We start from the raw sequence: 24,647 nt of genomic DNA, 5'->3' as shown, positions 1-24,647 counted from the left end.
ATTAATGTAATATTAGATAATTTTTTCAAAGAATTTAACTATCGAAGGAAAATCAATGATTTTATTTATTGATAAAATAGAGGTAATAATAAAAATAGAGATCATAAAGAATTAGAGGGGTGTATTTGTAATTAACTCTTATTCCATTATTTTCAAAAGGAATTGCCAATAACCTTTTTCCCTCTTCTCTCTCTCTACAGTAACGATCGTATATGAAAAGAAGAAACCACAAATTCATTCTGTTTCCACTCCAAAATTCTCTCTCTAACTCGTCTCCATCATTGCACTGTGAAAAAAAAAGCAGAGTAAATTCAAAGAGATGAACTGACTCTTCCTTTTCTCTTCCATAAAACCCTAGAACTTTCAAATTCCTTCACTCAAAAAATCAGATGCAAGATATTTTTGGATCAGTTCGGCGATCACTGGTGTTCCGAACACCGACTGCCGACGGTGGAGATGACGGTAATCTAGTTGAGAAGATCAATTCCTGCATCCGGAACTCCAGAGTTTTCTCTAAGCTGTCGCCTCCTCCGCCGGCGTTGCCCTCACCAAAAGCCGTTAAAGATGAAGGTGATGCGGCTCCCCGGCCTATCCGGTGGAGAAAAGGTGAGATGATTGGATGTGGCGCTTTTGGACAGGTTTATATGGGAATGAATCTCGATTCTGGTGAACTTCTCGCCGTCAAGCAGGTCTTTACCTGTGTACTACTTTTTTTTAGGTTTTGGAGTTCCAATTTTGTTTATCTTAGTGAATTATTAGGTATTTTGCCTTTTTTTAAGAGTGATTCTGAAAGTGTTTCCGATTTATGATATTTTCTCTTCAGGTTTTGATAGCTGCGAACGGTGCTTCAAAGGAGAAAGCTCAGGTTGGAAATGGCGATTGAGATACTTTTTGTTTTGTTCACGACTTACAATGATATAATCACTCATTCCATGAATATTTGGTTGCATTGACTGCCTGAATTGAAGTTTTCGAAGAAACAAAACTTTAATCAGTTAGATTGTTGCTATTGTTTGATTATACAAACTTTAATCTGCTTCTCTTATGATGTTAAAAGCCTGCTAGAATAGTCGCATTTTAATAGAATGAAGCTTCCCTCTTATCGTAGTTCCCTGCTGCTGTACTTATGTTTAGTTGGAGCATGTGCCCTTTAACTTTTCTTGTGTACGCCGTCCATTGATGAATGGGACTTCAGTTCTTTAGCTATTAATTTGTTTGCTTGTAACAACTGACATTGTGTAAAGGGAAATGTTTCTGCGACATCTATGTTAAATGGAAGGTTGTTATATTGAATCTGAGGCGCTTAAAGACTTCTGAAGACTGCTGTATATCTAAATTTTTGAGATTATTAGTTTATAGTTAGCTACTGTCTGATCCATTCTTCTGGATTCTTGATTGTCCTGAATAGTCCCACGTTAAAGAGCTTGAGGAGGAAGTCAAGCTTCTCAAGAATCTCTCGCATCCACATATTGTTGTAAGTAAATCCTTGATCTCCTTTCTGGGGAATTGTTGTCCCTGAAATACTCAGTTGCTATATTGCGTTGTTAGAGATATCTTGGAACTGTGAGAGAAGAAGACACATTGAATATTCTGCTGGAATTCGTACCTGGTGGATCGATATCATCCCTTTTAGGCAAATTTGGATCTTTCCCTGAGCCAGTAAGTCATTTACGGTCTTATTTTCCATCCTCTTTTGATGTATGATCCTTCTTACTGGATGTCTCTATCTAAGACTATCTTCCCTAGTAGGTTATAAGAACGTACACTAAGCAATTGCTCCTAGGGCTGGATTATCTTCACAAGAATGGAATCATGCATAGAGATATTAAGGTATCATTTTTCCTTTCTTTTCTTGCTATCGAAGTATGACCAACAATAATCTCGTTTACTAATTTGGATTCAGGGGGCCAATATCCTTGTTGATAACAAAGGTTGCATAAAGCTGGCTGACTTTGGGGCATCAAAGAAGGTTGTCGAACTGGTATGTCTACCATCCATTATCGATCTGTATTTGATTTAGTTTGGATGTAATGAAGAGGATATTGATGAAACATGTTCACAATAGGCTACTATATCAGGCGCCAAGTCCATGAAGGGCACACCATACTGGATGGCTCCTGAGGTCATTCGCCAAACCGGTCATAGCTTGTAAGAACAATTACAGCATTGTATTGATAAATCTGTAGCTTATTTTCTTGTTTGATCTAGATTGCAGTATGTTACCTATCTGTTGTATCACTTTAATGGTTCTTATTTCTAGTTTGAGCCCACATTTTGTTTGTTTTGCTGATTACTTGGAAGTGCACTTTTGGTTTCACAATGAGTCTTAATTCTTGATTTTAATTAGACACTATAAGCATAAGATCAACTCATTAATTCTGGTCATAATTGACCATGCTTAATTGCTGCAAATTTAATTGTGATTCGTGAAATTGAGTTAGTGCTCTCTTGTGCCCAGACAAATGTTCTCAGTTGTTTCTTTATGATGAGCCTAACAGTTTCTTCTCTCTGACAGAGAAACAATTACCTTATCTATGTTACTTTAACTTCCATTTTTCATTTTTTAAAAAATCTTTCCGCCTCTCTCTATTTTAGAAGAATCATCCAGATTTTTTTTCGAATTGTCACACCTTTTTGTAAACTTTATCTTGTTTTGCTTCTTCAATCATAATGGCCCTCACTGTGTCATAAGTTTTCTGGTGTTAAGCATTCATGTCTACCATCTTTTGTTTTCATTCCTTATCCGGTTCATATGCTGATTAGTTTTCTGAAACTTTGCCACCCTCCTGAGCTATGAACATGCTTTCAAGCTCCATGGCACCTTACTTCTTATCATACTCTGGATATTTCCAACTTTAATGTCTTTATTAATCACCAAAAAAGTCGTGCTCAAGGTTAAATTCCAGATGAGACAAAAAAACACTAGGTGAATTTTCCCATCAACTCAAGTCTTGGTAGTCAGAGTTATCCGATACCTATGCTGTTAGGAGGTAGCAAGTGCCAAGTGGAATAGTCTAGGTGCACACAAATTCGCTCGGACACTACCGTCATAAAAAAATTAAGTTAATATTTCAGCCTCTCAATCAAGTCCTAGTCTCTTTATAGTAGAACAAAACTTTCTGATGGAAAGAGGAGTTTCTCGGTGAAAAAGCAATTATTGTTTTTGACTAGATGTATGGTTCTGGTTCTATTAGCCTTGCAGCATATTCCTTGAATTGATCACTTCAGCATAAGTTCTGCTGGTAATTATTATGTCCTTGTATTTGAATTTCAGCTCTGCTGATATATGGAGCGTAGGATGTACTGTAATAGAGATGACTACTGGCAAGCCACCCTGGAGCCAACAGTATCAAGAGGTATACATTTCATGCAGGTCTTGTTTAATTCTTTTTATATTTCTTTTGGCATTTATGAACTGGTTACTATCTGCGGGACCACTCATTCTTTGCACTGATGCTGTGTTTGTTTTAGGTTGCTGCGCTCTTCTATATTGGGACAACAAAAGCTCATCCTCCGATCCCTGAACATCTGTCTGTTGAAGCAAAAGACTTTCTGCTGAAATGCTTACAAAAGTATGTAGTCGTCGCTGTATCTGACCCCAATCAAAGTCCAATAATAGCACAATAAATATTGAGGCCAAAACCATTTAGTTCACACTTCACAGCACCATGCGCTTTGATCTTCGTAGTAGACATAGACATGACAGCATATAGAGATGATATTCAATTGGAGAGAATATAGTTTTGTATGATTTCCTTCTTTGCCAAGTCTCTGATGTTTGATTGACTCTTTCTGGATTCATAGTGTAACCAGTAGATATAGTGCTGATCTCTTGTCATCCTTGGTTTGGTATTTTATCTGTTATAGTTATCCCTACTTACACCATTAATGACATTAAGATATGGCACGCAGGGAACCAGAGTTAAGACTATCAGCTAGTGAGTTGTTACAGGTGATTTGATTTGACCTATGACAATCTGTTATCGTTTTGTCTCTCTTGTACAATGTAATAATATGTTCATTCTTGGCTTCACATGTAGCATCCATTTGTCACTGGTGAAGCACAACTATCTCCTCCTGATGGTTCTAATTCCATGATGGTCAGTTTATCTACGTCAATTGGTAATATAGTTAATATTACTCAAGCACTTACTTTCTGAAATTCATTTACTGATAGGGCAAATCTCAAGCTCATTCTGATTCAAATGGGCATAATGGAAAAAGCGTGTAAGTGCTCTAAAGGCTTTATTCTAGCATCGACGGTAGCATTTGCATCAACAAATAATCCCAAAGTCCTAATAAGAATCAAAGCTACGATTTCACTACCTAAATGCTAATGTCAACAGACAGAGAAATTTTGAAATCCTTTGATTTGTAATATAACAACTACGCCTCAATCCAAGCAAGTTGGGGTTGGCTATATTAATCCTTACTGTCAATGTTACTCCATTTAAGCTCATCTCTGTCCAGTATTATATAAAATAAAATTAATATTAAAAATAAAAAGTACTCAACTGAAGATCTTTATATTTTCTACCGGCATATATCTCTTGCAGGACTAAAAGACTCCTAAAAATATTGGCCCTAAAGTAACTTAGTAGCATGGCTAAAATTATCCCAACTAATTGTTAATGCTTATACAGATCTTTTTCTTTCGTTCTACTATATTCGTTTGGTATTTAGGATATGAAATGATAAATAAATTGATAACATATGCATTGCATTGAAGAGTGCGACAAAGAAAGCCTCTAGAGTTTGACCTTCAAATTAGAAACCTGTGTTTATCTACTTGTGAAATAGCTTTTGGCTGCATTTCCAAGGGACAATATGGATTATACATTTCTTTGTAGATTATATGGACTATTCAGTAACTCTGTCTAATACCTTGTTGATTGAATGACAATCAGTGCTGGTTCAATAGACATCTGCAACTTGGGTACCTTGAATATCTCAACAGAAAATGCATGTACCTTGTCGGAGACCGGACATAAGTGGAGAGGAAACAGTAGTGATGATGATATGTGTCAGATTGACGATACTGATAATTTTTTCTTGGGTGGAGGAACGAAGTTAAGCACTGCTAAGACGGTGGATGACTTCAATAAGGTATTAAGCGTCTCTGCTTGCTGCTTTTGTTGCTAAAGCATATATATTACACTGGAGTTGATTTCCTCTATATCGTCATGTCAAGTAGAGTTTCAATCCCATCTCTGAGCCCTCTGATGATTGGAACTGTGATTATGGCATGACTCAATCACAACAAGGGAATGCAAATATAGTTAGCAATCAGGAAGGTGGCATAGGTGATGGGATTTCAGTCTCGCCTAACAACAATTCTGCAGTTTTTTGTGGTCCTTCCATATCAGAAGATGAGGATGAGCTTACTGAGTCTAAAATCAGAGCCTTCCTGGATGAAAAGGTTCCCACTTCTCGTGTTGCTTGACATTGCTCTATGCAGAAGTTATTCTTACATATTTCTATCTTTGCATTTAAAGTGTATCCTTTTATTTCTGTATAGGCTCTTGAATTGAAGAAACTGCAGACACCTCTGTATGAAGAGTACTATAACAACAGTTTGAATCCTTCATACTCTCCACAGTTGGCTGAGACTGCAATCGATGAAACCACTCCAAAATACTTGAAATTACCCCCGAAAAGTAGGTCACCAAGTAGGGTTCCTATTGGAAGCCCGTCTACAGGAGTTGATATCATCAATAGTGCAAGCCCTGGGAGCAGCAACAGGCGAACATCATGCATTGGCAGTGGAAGCAACCAAGACTATGATGACAGTTCACCGCAATCTAATGAGCGGAGGCAATCAAATAGTCCAATGTAAGTTTGTAGATCAACTTTCTTTTGTCTTGATTTTCTTTTTGGTTTCTGTAATTTGAAGATATATTACTCTGTTTGTAGTGCAAGTTTTAGTGAGATTCAGAGGAAGTGGAAGGAAGAGCTTGACCAAGAGCTTGAAAGAAAGCGAGGTAGATCTTTGCTTCTCCATATGATTTTTTGATCAATGCTCTTCCCTCACTCTGCTCCTGTGCACGAACTCATGCATGGTTCTTCTGTATTGCCAATTCTGTATATATAGGTTTCCTCTTTTGCTGATGTAGATTAATAGTATAACGTTTTCTTGCTTTCAAGCAGGATAAAAACTTGATCCGCCATGTTCTCAAAACAAAACCAAGTTTCCTCTCCAATCAATTCCACCATTCGTCCTTTTCCATGTAAAGATATTTTAAATTATATTTTTCCATGATGATATGAGTTGATCATAATAAAAGAAGTGAGGGTCCATATTGCCCACCCCAAGTTGTTTGGGACTGAGGCATAGTTGTAGTTGTAGTCTAGTACTTCTGTAAATAGTTTTAAGGACAGTAAAGTAAATTAAACAAAAAATTGTTCAGCATTTTTTTGCCAAATACATTAATTGTAGTATTAGTTTTAACACTTCTATCCAAACTCGTAACTGCTCATTTATAAAATCTTCTTCAGCACTGCTTTTGAACACCTAATACTTCTCAGTCACTTTTAATCAGCGAACCCAAACAGACTCTTTGTTGCTGTAAATTATTATTTATCTATTAGATAGTCTCATGAAACCCACAATTCTTGTAATTTTTTTCCCTGTAGAAAGATCGCTATATTTGGAAGTTCTAATCGCCCTTAGAAATTATTAAACAGATGTTCTATTTAAAAGTTAAAACATCGCTAGTTAAATTGTTTAAATATTTCTGGCAGTTGGATATTCATCACTTCATTCCCTTAGGGCTGTTATCCAGTTACACTGAGAACTTGGAAATCATGCTTTTAAACCCATCGTAGGAGTCATAAATATTCTTTCCTGCCTGACACTTTGTTCTGCAGTGCAAAGAAGCTGGTTTATTGCTGAATATAAGAATATCTTGTGAAGCCTGGTGCCTGAGGGACCTGTAATCCTGTATTTTTTAACATTTTCTCAAATTTTATGCTTGTAGAGAGTACAGATTTTCTTAGAGAAGTTGCAGACATTATCCAAAAGGTTATAAGAACTGATCCTAGCTTAAAGTGCTTAGAAATCATGAAACTGGAGCCCCCAACCCTCTTAGTTCTGCAGATTTTTCTGCAAGAAGCATGGGGACTTTTAATGAGACCAATTCTGGTAGGTTCTTGATACCAACCTTGTGTAAACACTGTCAATTCCTAGTTATTAATGGTCAAATGTGGGAGTGTCTTTGTCCCTACGAACAGTGCTGCTGCATCAGACTAGAACACTTGCAGATTATGTCATCTTTGAATGGCTGCTGTTATTTACTGTAAGGCGTTGGGTTTAATTCCAGAGCTAAATGCTAACTAGTTTATCCCCCAAAGTGAGCTTGCTTAATCTTTAGCTTCACTGTTCTTTTGTTAAAGTGGAATTACAGTTGAATCTAATACAACTTGTTGGAGAGAAATTTTTGGAGCCACTTTCCTGGTTCTGAATGGTAGAAGATCCTAACTACAAACTGGGTGCATTGGTTGCAGAAATGATGCGTCAAGCAGGTGTGGGGGGGAAAACATCTTCTCCCAAGGATCGAGCTTTGAATCGACAGAGAGAGCGTTCAAGGTTTGCATCTCCAGGAAAATGATTGTATATTTCTGTATCCGCATTCATAGATCAAGAGGTTTTCCCCCACTTCTATGAAACCTCTTTACTGTATATGTTACCCACACTTGGGGAAAAAGATGTCGAAAAAATCTAGTCACAGGATTGATCCATGTGCTGTGGTTTGCTTCTACCTCACAAGCCAGCAACAAAACGATATGTTACCACTCAGGGATTGATCCTACTTTCAAATTTTTCCTTATATTTTTCTTTTTCTCCTTTTCAAGGAAAGAGGAGCAGAGTTTATTGTATGTTCTTGAGTTGTAAAATTCCTTCATGTAGGGCAATCAGGATAGGTATGCCAGATTGTAGCCACCAATATGTCCTGTTCCACTTTCCTGTTAGGATATGTTTCTGGTCATATTGAAGTGCATATGTAATTTGTTTGAAACTTATGGTTGTTCCGAGTGCATTTATCTGATCTTTTCTTTTGAAATGTAAAGTTTTATTGATCCAGCACTGAGGTCTTATATATGTCGAGAGCAAAAGACAAATTATCCCAAATCTAGCCTTGTATGGATTCTATTGATTCTGCATCATGCACTGGTTCTTTACACCGAAATGAAAACTAAAGTACACAATTCCTTGCGATCATTATGTTTGAATTATTTGATATTTAATATTTTAGGTGTGCTAGCGTGTCCATATTGATCCCTAGGTTAAAGTACACGTGCTTAATACCAAAAATTAGACTGTCCTGAACCTTAATTGATTAAATTGGACTCAATTGCTACTCGTGCTAGTCATAATTTTCCGTTTACCTCCTACTACTATCTGAAGTAAAAAATGGTTGAACCACTTTTTAAGAAAGAATGGCACACGATGTAATCTGTTTTTGTTTCATTATCCAAAACTAAAAGTACATTTTTTTAGCAATTACAAAAGTAAAATTTCCCAATCTCGACCAATTTCATCCTTGACATAGAAGTGGTAAGTTTGACATTTACTATTTAATGATAATAGATCGAGGGAAAAATAATACAACAAGAAGCAACAAAGAAATTCTTTTGAAGAGAAACAAAAAGGAAATAGGAGTGATATTTAATCAAATGTCGGAATCGGAAAGTCTTCTTGGGTCCTTAACTTGGATTTTCCAATGCCCATCAGAAAAATTAGCAGCCTTAGCCTCCTGTCTCTCCAATCTTATCCTTGTATCCATATCTGGAGTTAAATAACAAAACTTCTGAAGCTCCTTAGGCATCAAGTCATATACTTGCCACCATTTTGCATGAATTCGATCATTTGGAAAATCCCTATATTCCAAAACATCCCAATTGCAGTCATAATCTTTGTAACACATCCATGGCTTCAAACCTAAGTAATGCATTGCATATGCATCCTCAGGATATTCATATTTCCTACGTTCATCTGTCTGGAAATTTTTGAGATAATTCAGTTTAGCAGGCCACCTATGCCACCAAGAAAAAACCTCATTCAAAAACCCTTGATCACCTCCATTGTATGAAACTATAGTGAGGGTTTTTTCCATTAGGGTTTTGAAAGTACACTCCGATGGCTCGATTATCATGATCCCTGAGTTGAACACATGCCTACAGTTTCCAGCTGCTGATAACTGAGGAAACATGAAGAAAGGATCAATATTCTTGAAGAAAAGAAAGTCGGAGTCTACGAATATGAGTTTATCATATTCTACTAGCTGCCATATTCGAAGCTTGCTGTAGTTCCATTCATTGTACGTGCCTCTTTTTGCATGAGGATTTCTTATTCTTTCTATGACTTTGATCTTCCATCCTGCTAGTTTGAGAGCATTGAGGCTTTCGTGTGATATTGAGTTATCAACGAGGAGAATAAGGTCTTTTGTGGAGTTGGATAAGATGATGCTTTGTGCTAGAGCTATTGCTCCACAAACATATGATTCTGAGGAGTGAAGAACAGTCACGTAAGCCTCTCTTGGCTTTTTGTTACTATCGGACGAAGTATATTTTCTCCATTCTTCTTGACCTATTATTTCAACCAAGGTAAATGAATGAGGTGAAATCCTTAAAATGTAAGGAGAAAAAGTAAATGAAATACTTATCTTGTCCCAAGTAGTTAGGTACTAATAAAACTTTTTATTTCGATTGTTCAAAATGTGTTTGTTCTCCCAAGGATAATAAAAAAAGAGAAAACTTATATATATATATATATATATATATATATATATATAACCTTGAAATAACCCTCATCTTCTTTTTTGCTAAAACTCAGATTTGAAGAAGGTGAGACGTTAGTTCCATTTTTGACCCTTTCTTTTCTCGGCCTATATATGGGACTCTATTGGATTACACTGACGCAGGGAATGGGGGATGTACTAAATATTATTACTAGGAGAATAACTGAATTAAATTTAGTGATTTCATTTAATCCTTTTAGGAAGTTGTTTACCACCATTGATTCATTTCCATAATATCTTATTCTAGATTCGAAGCACCTGGGTTCAGATTGCTGTATAGACACTTGGATAAACGTACTTAATTTAGTTGAGAATTCATTCCTTGCCAAACTATAAAACAAATGCAAACGAAAAAAAAAAAGTGAACGTTAAATTATCTTGATCACTTACAGATGCAAATTAAACATGTGAAATTTATCGAATTATTTGGTGGAATGCTGAAAAAAGTCATAGCCCTTAAAGATTTAAGACTTTAGTTGGCTCCACCATCAATGGATGTTGATACTCTCTAAAGTGATATGTATGTCAATGTCATTAAATAATTATGTCTACCTAAGAATTTTAGCTACAAGATGTTGTCGAAGATCCAAACTAATCCTTTGCTGCCTTGTAAAGGCAACATGAAAAAAATTCCAAATTGCTCCTCCTAATATTGCCTTCTAAATGAAGGATTAATGAAAGAAACATTCATTTTCTATATCTAGCAACTTTTCTCTATCAAGATTGCTGGTGCATTTATATACTGCTTATTAAAGAAGCCAACATATTCCCAAACAACGCATGTGGTCAATTGTTTCAGAATATACCGTACCATCTATATATACATACATTCAAAGTACAAAATGATATGCTTCAAACAAGGAAATGCACCATAATATAAAAGATATAATCAGTTTCCTGCATAGTATTTCCATTTTTCCGTAATCTTAAAGTTGTTACATTTGCTCCTAATTAATTTATCCAAAAATAGAAGTTATAACCGGCTGGATTCACTATTTACTTTTTCTATCCGACATACATTCTATTCGATATACACTGTTATACATGAAAATTTTCAAGATATTTGGACGTACCTGATTCAGCAAATGGACTGGCAAGTTGGCAAGTTCCAACTGGTAAGAGAACTTTCTGCTTCAGTCTTCTCAAATCAGGCTTGTAAATCCATGCATTTCCTTCATACCATATTTGATCATCACACCTGAAAATCTCAAGCATAGGACTACATGGTCCTACGAAAACAACGTACATTTCACGTGAAATATCGCGAAAACCCCATCCATTTTTTACTAAAAGATTAGCCACGACTAGGTTCACTTGTAACCTAAACACATTGGTTGCATTTGCACAAGGAACCCTAGCTAAAACCACATCCAAATCTGCATATTCGTCAAGCTCTGGCATGGGAATTTCAGGACATTGTGATGATTTCTGAGGTACATTTTCATCGATCCATTCTGGGAATAAGTCCTTCCACGTGACACTTTGATTTACACGACGAAAATGAACGTTCACTAGTTCTGCTTCGTCGTGTAGATCTTTGACTTCAACGTTGGTTCCATGCAAGTTGACTAGTCCGATTTTGAACTTTGTATTCTTGGTTTCATTTTCGAGATATTTGTACCAACTAGGCCTTGTGACATGCCTAGGAAAGATTTCTGTTGGTTGTTTCTGATTGTGTAAGGTGTGGATTATGGTTTCATGGCGTTTAGGGCTGTGTGATATACTTAGGTAAACGAAGACTATGAAAAAAGAGATTATTGAAAGGGTGAAAAGCTTTGGTTTTGAATGGGAAGACTTGGAACCCATTTTTCAATTTTTGATTCATTTGAATATGTGAGGTGTATTTGTAATTGAATTTACCCCTAAATAAGGAAATTAATTTAAAGGAAAGAAAAGTTATTTGCATTCACGAAAATTAAAGTAAAATGCAGTGAACTTTCAATTGCTTGCCTTTAGATATATCCAAACCATACAAGACTGTGTTAGACCATATCAGCACTGCTTGTGATCAAAATGTTTTATGGTTGTTTTCCACACTAATTAATTCTCATTTTAATGTTATCACATGTGATGCGATATATGCTTCCATTTTAAATTTGTTTTCCATATTGATCTTATAGCGTCATACAATTGGAGGCGTGCTAATGAATATATCCCATTTCATGGGTCATAATTAGTTGGTAGATCTTTTTAACGTGAGATGAGTTGGGTGTTGAAGTAGGATAATTAAATTAAATATGCCCAAATCGATGCATAAGAAAAATTGTGAAAATATTTTTAAGAAAATACTTTTTTTTTGTTTGATATATTAGATATAGCCATAATAAGGAAATTTATTTTTAACTAATTGTTTAGCCCATCTTAACCAACCGATTTATTATCCATTTTGATAAGCCAACCTATCCATCTACTTGGAGGCCCCCAAATCCATTTCTCACTGCCAAATAATTTAGGAATTTTTACCTCCTATAGCAAATGTTAACACCTTATTTATTTTAATAAATACCATTTTAAAAAATTATACTCTATAGATACCTTTTAAGGTTTATAGCAAATATTTAATTTTGGTTATCTCCTAGCCCTAAGCCACTGAATACGCTAATCAGTTACACTTTTTTCTTTCTCTTTCTATTTTGATACATCCTATTCTCTTCCCCCATCCCATTAAAATTTCATATCTCCTCCTCCTTCCACTGGCTCTTTACGAATTTTGGATCGGAGTAGTACAACAACAACAACAATAACAACAACAACAACAACCTAGTATAATCCCACTTAGTGAGGTCTGGGGAGGGTAGTGTGTACGCAGACCTTACCCCTACCCTAGGGTAGAGAGACTGTTTCCAAATAGACCCCCGACATCCTTCCCTCCAAGAACTTTCCACCTTGCTCTTGGGGAGACTCGAACTCACAACCTCTCGGTTGGAAGTGGGGTTGCTTACATCGAGTGATTATTGCCGGCCGGTTGTACCAACAATAGGTTCATACTTTGGATAAAGCTTTTACGTCTCAGTGTGGTCTGTAAGAACTTCTTTTTTCGGTTGGCCTGTAAGAACTTGACAAAAACATTTTATTTTGGCGTTCTTTATATGTTTAAATTGTGGTAGTGATCACCTCAAGGCATTCCAGGTTGATTTTGTGGAGGAATTGATTAAACAAGCTGGGGTGGTGGCTGTACCAGGCCGTGTATTCTTCCATACCAATTCGTCAAAATTAGAGGACTTTTCTTCGACTGCTATTACCTACCACATGAGGTATATCAGATCTGCGTTCTGCAAAAGTGAGGAGACATTAGCTGGTGCTTCACAAAAGTTAACCGAGCTCGTAGATGGTTCAGGGAGACTGGAGCTATTTTAGTAGTAATTAGACATCTATAGATACCATTTCAATGTATTTCATTGTATTCATTGTCTTTTTTTTCTCATTGTATTTCAGTGTATCCCGCTGTATTCTATGTATTTCATTGTATTCACTATCTCGTTATATGCCATGAATGTATTCATATTTTTTTTTAATTAATACAATTTATGTATTCAGATGTATTATATAATTTCTCTGAAGATTGCTATGTTTTTGGGGTATTTTCCGGCTGAGAATCTTTTTTATAACTGAAAATACAAATTTTGTGTGTTATAATTGAGTTTGTTGAGTTATATTAGGAGTCTATTATGTTAATTGATTCACTTTCCATTTTAAAAATAGTGTAATCCCCTATTTCACGCCGTGAATACAGTCGAATACAATAATCTGTCCAGCTGTAATCCCATGTTTTACTCCATGAATACAGTCGAATACACTCAAATACAACAACTGATTAGCTGGACTTCCCTGATTCACGCCTATTTTTTGCTACTGTATTCATGAATACAGTAGCTTAAATACATCAAATACATCTTATAACCACATAAAAGATATCTATAATCCGTAATATAGCAAATGATATTTATAAATGGCAAATTACTACTAAAATATGGTACTTTATGAAAATTTCTCAATAATTTACAAGGCGAGATGTCCCTAGACCTAATATAAGTTCATTGCACATTCAAGAGATAAAGAACTAACATAAACTGCTATCATTTGGACAATAGGGCCACAAATGGCGCCTTATTTCGTAATGATGCATATTAAGTATTTATAATATCTCAGCTTTTATAACCAAAAAAAACATAAACTTTTATTGTGAGTATTTCAATGTCAAAATAAAATGTCCAATACAGTAGATAAGTTGAGTCTTTTTCTGCTAACAAAAACGCTTCAAATTACGCGGAGTTAGAAACCTCTTAAAAATTTGGGGCTCTTTACGCAAATAGCATGTCGAATTTACTGTTTATATTTTAGCCAGTATATAGATTATACACTTTTATATATTGTTATACATATATTATATATCTATACATCCATCGGCTATTTTAGGGGGCTATAAAGGTTAATTCTTCTTTTAAAATTTCGAAGATTAGTAAACATTTGGAGAAACACATGTGCCATAAACATGAAAGTCATTCCCAGTGTACTTAGGACAAGAAAATAGGAACAGAGATAACGAAATACACACATCACTGAATCTAACAATAAATGAAGCACAGAATTTGCACTTGCAAAAATTAGAGATCTACCCCTAATAAATACATATATACATTAGGCTAATTGAAAGAGAGACTGTAATAGAAATATTGTAACCAAATGGAGATCCTATCATGCTAGAAATATAACATATTGCAAAATACTAAAAGGGAAATTGTTAGTATACATGATCTGAATCTCTTGTTAGACTAATTATCAAATAATAAATCAATAGGAAAGTCTTCATGCTTTCTTGGATCTTTCACTTCAATCCTCCAATGCCCATTTGAAAATTTAGCTTTCTTGGCTCTTCCCCTCCACTTAATTATCCTTGCATTCATTTCTGGGGTCAATGCACAATATTGCCTAAGCTCAACAGCCATTTTCTTGTACACTTTCCACCACCTCTCATGTGCTGAATCACTCGCAAAAATTTGAGATTCCACCTTATCCCAATTACAATCATAGTCTTCGTAACACATCCATGGCTTTAATCCCAAATAATGTACAGTATACGAATCATCGCGAAGGTCGCGATGACTCGAGTTCCCAAAAATCTTGAGAGCATTTAATTTACTAGGCCACCTATGCCACCACACAAACATTTCATTTAAAAAGCCTTGATCACCCCCATTATATGAACCTACTTCAAACCTTTTGTTCATTAAATTTTGGAACTTGCATTTTGATGGTTCTATGATCATAACACCCGAATTGAAAATGTAACCATCATTTCCAGCAGCTGATAGATCTGGATACGAAAAGAATTGATCGATGTTTCTAAAAACCACGAAATCTGAATCGATGAATATGACTTTATCGTATTCGCTGAGTTGCCATATTCTGAGCTTGCTGTAATTCCATTCATTATATGCATTTTTCTCAGCATGTGGACTTCTTATTCTTTTGATTTTCTTGATTTTCCAGCCTGCTGATCTAAGGCCAAGAAGGGATTTTGGAGAAATTGAGTCATCTGCTAAGAGCACAAGGTCTCTAGTAGAGTTAGTTTGAATGATGCTTTGTGCCAAAGCTATTGCTCCACAAACATAGGCTTCTGAGGAATGGAGAACTGTCACATAAGCTTCTCTTATTTCGTCCATTGCTAACTGCCCTGCATGTTAATTATTAAACAAGACTTTAACTTTTATACACAGATGGTGTAAATATTTACAAAAAATATCACTTTACATGTAACTATCAGGTAAAAGTGATTAAAAGTATCATCTTTTTTTCCCCCCCTTGGTTAGTACTCGGCTTGACAAAAATGTCTTCTAAGAAAAGACGTATTTGATATTCCAAATATATGTAACATGATTTTCTAATAAAATTTTCTTGATGTAACGTTTTGGCATATTTGATTGTCGGTATTTTTCTCAACGTACTTTCTATAGATGAATTACGAATCGAGAATTCATACCCAACAGCAATCTTAACCACCAAACGAGCAAATCGAGAAATGTAAAAGCAGATAAAACTAATAAATTGAGAACCCATACCGAACTTGCTTGTGCTCTGGTTATGAATTTTTGGATTATTGATGACTAGTTAGTTAAAATAAAATATGCAGTTTTTTCTCTCTGAGATAGAGTACAAAATTTGCTTTGCTGCTAATTCAGTAAAATTCTTTAAGAAGTCAAGCTAAAATTATTCAAAATTCAAATACAATCAAACTAAAAGAAAAAAACTCTGTCCCAATTGATGTGGCACAATTTTCTTTTTATTTTTGTCACAGAAAACATGATATCTTTTTATACATGAAACAATTTAATTTTAAAAATTTTATTTTATCCTTGATGAGATTATTTATAAACTAAACAAATGTGTGTCTTGTTTTTCTATTACAAGTTTCAAAAGTATTGCATTCTCTCTTAAACTATAAACTATGTGTCCAGTCAAATAAGATCACATCAAATTAGAAGAAGAAAAAATAATTCACCTTGTTCTGGAAATGGACGAGCAAGCTGACAACTACCAACAGGTATAAGAATTTTTTGCTTCAGCCTTTTCAACTCAGGCTTATAAACCCACAAATTCTCTTCATGCAACAACATGTCTTCACATCGGAAAATCTCCCACATTGGCCCACAATCGCCGATAAACACTGCATACGGCGGCCGTTTATTATTATTATTCCAACTCCCACCACTTCTTACCAACAAGTTAGCCACCACCAAGTTAACTTGTAACCTAAAAACATCCCTAAAACCGAACCCTGCTTTTTTACATGGAACCTTTGCAATAACAACATCCAGTTCCTCGTACTTCTCGAAAACCGGCATTGGTATTTCTGGGCACGTAGGCTTGGCTGAAACCTCATCTTCATCAATCCATTCTGGAAACAAGTCTTTCCACTTAATTTTATCCGAAACTCTAGGAAATTTCACGTCGAATGTCTCCACATTTTCTGCCCCATGCAATCCAACGTAGTCGAAAAACGAGTCATCATTAAAGTTTACGAGGCCGATTTTTAGTGTTTTGTCCTTGATTTCGTCTTGCAAAAGTCGAAACCATTTAGGTTGTCTAGTGACATATTGCATAGGCAAATTATTTTGTATAAATAAAGTTGTTGGTTTTTCTAGGAGGGAGATTGGAAGTTCACGTTGTTTTTGTCTCAGTCTGCAAGTTAGAGTTAGGTAGAGGAGGAAGAGGGAGAGAAATATGAGAGAAAATGTAAAGGATATTGGCTTAGACGATGCCATTGTCTTTTGCAGGTTACCACGTCTTTGTGGTTTATTGCTTTGTTATATACACAAGTTTTGTACTAAATTTATTAGTTCCAGTGTTTTGTTTTTATAGAAAAAAATTTGGAGGAGAAAAATTCAAGACCATCGAAAGAGTTAACGTTTGGTGGGCAGTGCAGGGACGCACGTTCACATTAGTTACATTCTAGATTTTTAATTAATTAACGGATTAGTCAACATGATTCTTTTTTGTTTATCACCATTGGTTGGAACCCGTAAATGGACATTTATCCTTCTCAAGGCCGGACAAAGTATTATATGGAAATTGTTTCATGCATTTGGTGGATAAAGGTTTTTTTGTTTTTGATTTTTGTGGTTGGTATTTATTAGGTGGGAAGAAGTTTATTGGGGTTTCATAATTTTATAGGAAGTTACTCTGACAATGTGAATTCTTTCATCTAATACTGGATTTCTCAAATCTAATTGTTGTGATATTTGTTTTTCCTTCCATAATTTGGTTAGTTTGTGACTCATTATACTCAGGATTAATTGTTTTAAAATTAAAATTCACAAATTGAGCAAAATAAGTTCAACCGCATTAAGATGCTTCACTGTGACATGCCTCACATAAACCTTTTCAAAACGTTGACCTGCATATTAACTGAAATCTGCATATTATTGTGTGTTGCTATACACCGAAATACATATACGCAGTAGTACTATATAGGAATTTTTGCATTCATATATGCTACATGAAACTATATTACCCTCCCTACTCAAGTTTTACTATAATTATATTTTGTACGTATACCTAATTACCATTTATGTATATTTTAAAGGAATTAATGATAATAGTTAGTGTCCTAAAATAACTATAACATATCTTCCACCCCCACCCCACACGTTTCTCTCTCCACATCCTACCCCTCCCCCACGTATCTTGCACTCACTCACGATTCTACCATTGACAACGTAACCATTAAAAAGCTTTGAAGCGTTAAATTCGAATTTGGGTTTTCAAAAAACATTATTTGTTTGAATTGGATGTTGTTGCAAAGAATTGAGAATTCTCTCTATGTCTCTGTCTATCTCTTAATCCCTAATTTCAGTAATGTAAAGCAAAGGAAAAGAGAACAGTCATTCCACTATTGACAGCCATTTCGAATTTGGGTTTTCAAAAATCATTATTTATTTGGATTAGGTATTGTTGCAAACAATTGAGAATATGGTTTTGAGTTTATATCTCAATTTTGAGGGTGTTTTGGTGAAGATTAGACTTGATTTTGGCTAAATTTCAGATTGAAACTCGAAGAAGTTGAATACTATTGTATAAAAAATATATTTAAGTTATATGATATTGTAGTTGTATTTACGACATGTACATTATATTTACGACATTGTAGTAAAATTGTAGAAAAATTGTATTCTGTTGTTTTTATATATTTTTTTTATTTAACTATTGTATGAAAGTTGAACAATACTATTGTATAAAAATATATTTAAGTTATATGATATTGTAGTTGTATATAACCGAGTAGAAATAATGTATGAAAATTGTAGATAAGTTATAAATAAGTTGTATAATATATAATTAGTTGTATGAAATTTGTTATTACTGTATATAAATCAGATACAAAATATACAAAAGACATATTGTATAAAATTTGTATTAAGTGGTATGATATTGTAGTCATATTTAACTAGGTAGAAATAATATATGAAAGTTGTAGATAAGTTGTGAAATATATAATTAATTGTATGAAATTTGTTTTTACTATGTATAAATCAGATACAAAATATACAAAAAAATATATATAAAATTTATATTTAAGTGGTATGATATTGTAGTTGTATATAATTGGATAGAAATAATGCTGATAAGTTGTATATAATTGGGTAGAAATAATATGCAGTTAGAATCTTGGAATCAAAGTTAGTAGTAGTGAATCGGATAGTAGAGAAGCAATTAAATACGATGTGGTGATAGTTGGAGGTGGACCTGCTGGGTTATCAGCTGGGGCTGCTATTAGGCTCAAACAGTTGTGCCAACGTGTTGTTGAGAAAGGAGCTGAAATGGGTACGTTAATTTATATACTCCTTTTATATTCTAACAATGAAATTAATTGTGGTTGTTAATTTGATTTTGATTGGATTGGACAGGTGTATTTGAGCCCCGGCCACGGGCTGGAAACAGGAAGAGGTAATTTCGTCACTAAAAATATATCCGTCATGCATTTAAGTACAAATTGTTATTTTTATCACATAAAATGAATATTTAGTGATGATTTTTCTATTGTTGCTAATAATTTCGTGGTTATGTTGTGGCAGAGAATGCACTTTGACAGGTTATATATTTTTCTCATATTCTTCTCCATTGTTGCAAATGGTCGGAGTCCGCAATAGCTATCTTCTCTTGTGGACACGTCAGAATTGTTGGACCCATTTTCTCATATTCTTCTCCTCCTTTCACCCTAAGGGACTAATATATATTTGCAACCGAATTCTGTCACTATTCAATAATTTTTAAATGTCATAAGATTTTGCAATGAATTTAGATGGATCCTCGCTTCTAAGAAAAAAATTGAAATAATGGTGCAATATTGGACATGTGAACTGGATGCAGATATGTTAGTATTTCTGCTGTTAACTTGAGTTTGCAAGTACGGGATCTTCTATTCCCGTTGATCAATTTGAGTATCTATTATAGTTTCATGTAGAAGAAATAGTAGGGGTATTAAATGAGACTTGACAAAGACAGAGTAACGCGCATGTTTTTTCAGACCACGGGGAAGTGACGAGGGAAAACAAGATTAGAGAACCACGAGTCAAGGTACAACATTTATGCATGGCTTAATTATTATGAAGAAGAGAAATAATTTGTAATTCAATAAGAATGCTGATTGTATAATTAATTACAAGATTAAAAGTTTAAAACCCAAAATCTTTTTCATTTTCTATTTTATTCTTGTTCTATATACATATTAAGCTTCAAATGAGTGAGCATAGTATCATAGTTAATTTCGATTCCCTTAATGTCAACCTGAAAATTCTATTATTCCTTTTAGAGCTGTTAATATGGGCCGGGCCAGGTTAGCCCAGTCCACATGAACTTTAGCAATTGACAAATCGGGCTGGGCTAGCCTACTATTTTGATGGGCCTTATAATGGTCAGCCCACCCCAGCCCTATGTGGGCCGCAGGCCCTCACGTACTGGCCTATCATTTTTAAAATATAACTTTATATTTATTTTTTAAGTTCTAACCTAAAAAAAAGATAAATATTTAAAAGTAAAAAAATTATTATTCGAATAATTTCACAAAACTTAATAACTTTTTATATTGTTCCAATATATCACAATAAACACTAAAAAAAGTAAAAGACAAGACTATATTTCATTTACTAAAAGTCAAAACTCAAAACAAACTATTCAACAGAAAGTGCATGACGCTTATGAGATATTCAACACATCATCTTCGTCAAACACATTTGAATCCACTTGTGACAAGGTTGTCTTAACATCTTCACTTTCATCTATATCCACGATTCATATGCAAAATTAATTAGTTGAATATTAAAAATAATTAAATTTTAAAAACTAATAATATTTAAATGCACATAAAAAATATTACCAGTTTGAGTTTGGGAAAAATCGTGCAGCCAATTTCGAGTAGTAACAAGTGTTTGGACATTTTAATGATGGATACAACTTCTGTACTTTGTGAGAACACGCCCATCAATGCTAAGTGCTGATTCTGATGCTATAGTGGTAATAGGAATATTTAAGTACATCATGCGCCATCACTGAAAGATCTGGATATTGTCTAGATTGGTCCTTCCAATACATGACAACATCCATCTCTTGAAACTTCTCATGATCAAGTTTTGATTCCTCTAAGTAAGGATCCCATTCTGACTCTCCATCACTTGTGACGATCCGGCCAGTCGTCTCATGAGTTACTGCTCCGTTTCCCCCATTTCTGCTTCTTATTGCTTTGTCTAATGGTCCTATATGCAATTGGGTTGGTTGGCTCGGGTTTGGAAATGAATTGGTAAGGTTTGAGACACTTAGGCTCTTTTGAGGAAGCTTAAGTTGGAAAAGTCAACCGGATGTTGACTTATAAATTAGAGGGATCGGATGTGAGTTCCGATGGTTCGGTTAGCTTCGGGAGGTGATTTGGGACTTAGGAGCGTGATCAGAATGAGTTTTGGAGGTTCGGAGTAGATTTAGGCTTGAATTGGCGAAGTTGATACTTTGGCGATTTTTGGTTGGTAGGTGAGATTTTGATATAGGGGTCGGAATGGAATTTCAAGAGTTGCAGTAGTTCCGTTGTTTCATTTGGGATGTGTGTGAAATTTAGGTATTTTGGACGTGGTTTGGTTGAGTTTTTTTTTATCAAAAGCGGAATTTAGAAGTTTTTGGAATTCTTAGGCTTGAATGCAATGTAATTTTGGTGTTTTGATGTTGTTTTGGGAGTTCCGAGGGTTGAAACAAGTTTGAATGAGGCTATGGGATATGTTGGCATGTTTGGTTGGGGTCCTGAGGGCCTCGGGTGAGTTTCGAAGGGTTGAACGAATCATTTTAAGTTAAAGAAAAGTTGCAGATTTTGGTTTTAACCGTTGCAGGTATTTTGTTCTTCGCTTTCGCGAGTGAACCCTCGCGTTCACGAAGGGTCAGGAAGGGAGGCATCAGGATTGGCCTTCGCGTTCGCGAGGGGGAGTCCCGCATTCGCGAAGGGCCGGAATGGGAAGCATCACGTTCGCGAGAGGCTTGACCGTGTCCGCGAAGGTTGGTGAAGTTGAGGCATCGTGTTCACGATGGTGCGATCACGTTCGCGAAGGAGACTTTTGGTCAATGGAATTTTGTGCTTCGCGAACGCGAGGCTATGACCGCGTTCGCGAAGAAGGATTTCTGATCGCTGGGCAGAATGTTTAAAGGCCATTTTCGCGAGTTTTGGCCTAAGTCCACCATTTTTTACTCGGTTTTGAGGCTTTATGAGAGAGATTGGAGAGGGAATCAAGGAGGACTTGTTGGAAGTAAGAATTTTGGACTTAAAACTCGATTCTAATGTGAAATCTACCTAATAAATCATGGAATCTAAGCTTAAAATTGAGGAATTAGGGCTTGGGATTAAGAGACTTTAAAATGAGAATTTGAGGGGTCATTTGGACTCCGATTTTAGTATTCTTAGTATGTATAGACTCGTGGGAGGATAAGGATTCCGTTGATGTGATTTTTATCAAGTTTCGAGACGTGGGCCCAGGGGTCGGGTTTGGCCTATTTCGAGATTTTTGGTATAATTTGATTATTTTCGCTTGGGCTTCGTTCCCTATGCATATTTTGATGCCGTGATTCTGATTTTGGATAGATTCAACACGAGTGTAGGCCTATTCGAAGGGCAAAGGCGCCGTAGAGTAGTATTTTCTCCGGTTTGAGGTAGGTAACAATTGTAAATCTGGAACTGAGGGTATAAAACCCCGATATTTGACTTATTTTGATAATTGCAGTGACGCACATGCTAGGTGACGAGCGTGTGGGCGTGCACCAGTAGGGATTGTGACTTAGTCCATCTCGTAGCAACTATTAAGCTGCGTATCTGATTTGGAACCTTATGATATTCCGTACTTTAGTCATTTATACTATATTATGGGTTGTATGCCATATTTGCGGCCTTGTGCAGACCTGTTGAGACCCTTAGGGGCATTTTTACTATTTTTCCTCACTCTACTTGTTGAAAGCATATCCCCAATCATGTTTTACCTATTTGAATGTTTAAAGCTGGTTTTATCACTCTATCTCTAAATGTGAGGACTGTTTGGACGGAGTTCCCTATTTTCTACTATTGTGCCCGAGAGGCTGTGAGGTTAATGACTGAGAGAAGTTGAGAACCTAATGGCGAGGACATTTATATATGTATGAGTTATGGATCGGGTTGCACGGTGCATCGATACTTATATGGATCGGGTTGCACGTCGCATCCAATATATTGGATCGGGCTGCGCGTCGCAGCGATATGACACTTGGGCTGTAGGAGCCCATCCGGAGTCTGTACACCCCCAGTGAGCGTAGTCGACTATAAACTATGGATTGGGCTGCACGCCGCAGTGGTTACTATGATTTCTATTATTATGAGATATTAATGAGCCTGAGTGCTGAGAGTGAGTACTGAGTGATGAGAGTTGAGTCACGAGTGACTGAGAGGCTGCCCGAGAGGCCATATTCTGAGTGACACCTTGCCCGAGGTGCCCAATTATGATATTGTCACTGATTCCACTCTTCTTTTAAAATAAGTTTCTGTTGCAAAAATTGTTAAGTATATGGTTTCAAGTATTTAAATTGAAATTGATGACTTTACGACGACACTGCTTTTAAACTGTGAAGTTAATCTGTTATCCCATTGTTCATTTATTTATATGATTTTTAACTACTCGTCACTGTTTTTTGACCATATTTACTTTAGTTACTTACTGAGTTAGCGTACTCACGTTACTCCCTGCACCGTGTGTGCAGATCTAGGTGCCCGGGCAGTAGAGTGAGGGTCCTCAGCATTAGCAGAGTTTGTCGGAGACTGCAAGGTAGCTACATGGCATCCGCAGCCCTGCTTTCTTCCTCTATCCTTGTTTTTCCGCATTTTAGACTTGTTTTGTATCAAACAGTCAAATTTTTATATGCTAGAGGCTCTAGACTTGTGACACCAGATGGTTGGGCTGTGTTGGTTTAACATTGTATTGATTTTCGCACATTATGGCTGTTTTATGTACTTCTTATGAAAAATTGAGGTTTTAAACTTGTGTTAGAAAAATGGTTTTAAAAAAGGAATTTGTTGTAGTTAATGGTTTGGGTTGGCTTGCCTAGTAATGTGATAGGCGCCATCATGACCGGATATTTGAGGTCGTGACAAGTTGGTATCAGAGCCTAGGTTACATAGGTCTCGTGAGTCATGAGCCGGTTTAGTAGAATCTCGCGGATCGGTATGGAGACATCTGTACTTATCCTCGGGAGGCTGTAGGACCTTTAGGAAAAACTTCATACTCTTGAAATTCTTGTCGTGTGAATCTGTTGATCCGAGTACTAAACTTCTGTTATTCCATTCTCTCACAGATGGTGAGGACACGTGCTACCGGGAAGGATGGATGACCACCAGTACCACCAGCTGGGGCTACTAGAGGCCGACGACACGGTCGAGGTCGTGGTAGGGGCAGAGCAGCTAAGGTAGCACCTGCAGATCCACCAACTGCCCCAGTTCAAGATCAGGTCCAAGATGTGGACGCTACAACAACACTAGCTCAGGCACCCACCGTGCCTATTGCGGTTCTAGGCCTCTAGGAGGCTTTAGCTCAGATCTTGTCAGTGTGTACCGATTTGGCTCAGGCGATCTTAGTTACTACGGCCGCAGCTAGTTCTCAGGCCGGGGGAGGCACCCAGATTCCCATTGCTCGCACACCAGAGTAGGTTGTGTAGGGACTCCAAACACCGGGGGCACTCCAGCCCAGCCGGTTGCACCAGCTCAGGAGTATATGGTACCAGTTATGCCAGACGACAAGCATCGTCGACTAGAGAGGTTTGGCAGACTTCAACCTCCAACTTTCAACGGGGCAGAGGGCGAGG

The 24,647-nt window shown here is 36.2% G+C and overlaps 2 protein-coding genes and 1 pseudogene across 2 annotated transcripts; 1 reads left to right on the top strand and 2 right to left on the bottom strand.

Moving 5' to 3' along the window:
• The first annotated feature begins 198 nt into the window (after positions 1–198).
• On the top strand, positions 199–8,080 carry LOC107769015 (mitogen-activated protein kinase kinase kinase NPK1-like). Its single transcript, XM_016588191.2, has 17 exons — positions 199–689; positions 824–865; positions 1,409–1,474; positions 1,549–1,659; positions 1,750–1,830; positions 1,904–1,981; positions 2,066–2,148; positions 3,275–3,356; positions 3,472–3,572; positions 3,913–3,952; positions 4,041–4,100; positions 4,178–4,227; positions 4,908–5,106; positions 5,195–5,419; positions 5,519–5,832; positions 5,914–5,981; positions 7,504–8,080. The coding sequence occupies exons 1-17, from the start codon at positions 390–392 to the stop codon at positions 7,605–7,607; spliced, it is 2,004 nt and encodes a 667-aa protein (XP_016443677.1). The 5' UTR covers positions 199–389; the 3' UTR covers positions 7,608–8,080.
• A 414-nt stretch (positions 8,081–8,494) lies between these two features.
• Positions 8,495–11,603, bottom strand: LOC107769003 (putative UDP-glucuronate:xylan alpha-glucuronosyltransferase 4). The gene is made up of 2 exons (XM_016588181.2): positions 10,871–11,603; positions 8,495–9,586 (listed from the first exon to the last, which is right to left on the bottom strand). Exons 1-2 carry the CDS (start codon positions 11,601–11,603, stop codon positions 8,670–8,672), a joined length of 1,650 nt encoding a protein of 549 aa, XP_016443667.1. The 3' UTR covers positions 8,495–8,669.
• Positions 11,604–14,446: 2,843 nt separating this feature from the next.
• LOC107768996 (putative UDP-glucuronate:xylan alpha-glucuronosyltransferase 4) lies at positions 14,447–17,059 on the bottom strand (annotated as a pseudogene).
• Between the last annotated feature and the right edge of the window lie 7,588 nt (positions 17,060–24,647).

The sequence above is a fragment of the Nicotiana tabacum genome, chromosome 7 (genome assembly GCF_000715075.1).
Source record: "Nicotiana tabacum cultivar K326 chromosome 7, ASM71507v2, whole genome shotgun sequence".
In the NCBI taxonomy this organism is placed as follows: domain Eukaryota; kingdom Viridiplantae; phylum Streptophyta; class Magnoliopsida; order Solanales; family Solanaceae; genus Nicotiana; species Nicotiana tabacum.
This window is presented reverse-complemented; position numbering and strand designations above follow the sequence as displayed.

Coding starts and splice junctions, on each gene's coding strand:
- LOC107769015 (XM_016588191.2), top strand. CDS start 390: ATGCAAGATATTTTTGGATCAGTTCGGCGATCACTGGTGTTCCGAACA. Junction 4,101..4,177: donor ATGGTTCTAATTCCATGATG/GTCAGTTTATCT, acceptor ATTTACTGATAG/GGCAAATCTCAAGCTCATTC. Junction 4,228..4,907: donor GGGCATAATGGAAAAAGCGT/GTAAGTGCTCTA, acceptor AATGACAATCAG/TGCTGGTTCAATAGACATCT.
- LOC107769003 (XM_016588181.2), bottom strand. CDS start 11,603: ATGGGTTCCAAGTCTTCCCATTCAAAACCAAAGCTTTTCACCCTTTCA. Junction 9,587..10,870: donor CAGTCCATTTGCTGAATCAG/GTACGTCCAAAT, acceptor TTGAAATAATAG/GTCAAGAAGAATGGAGAAAA.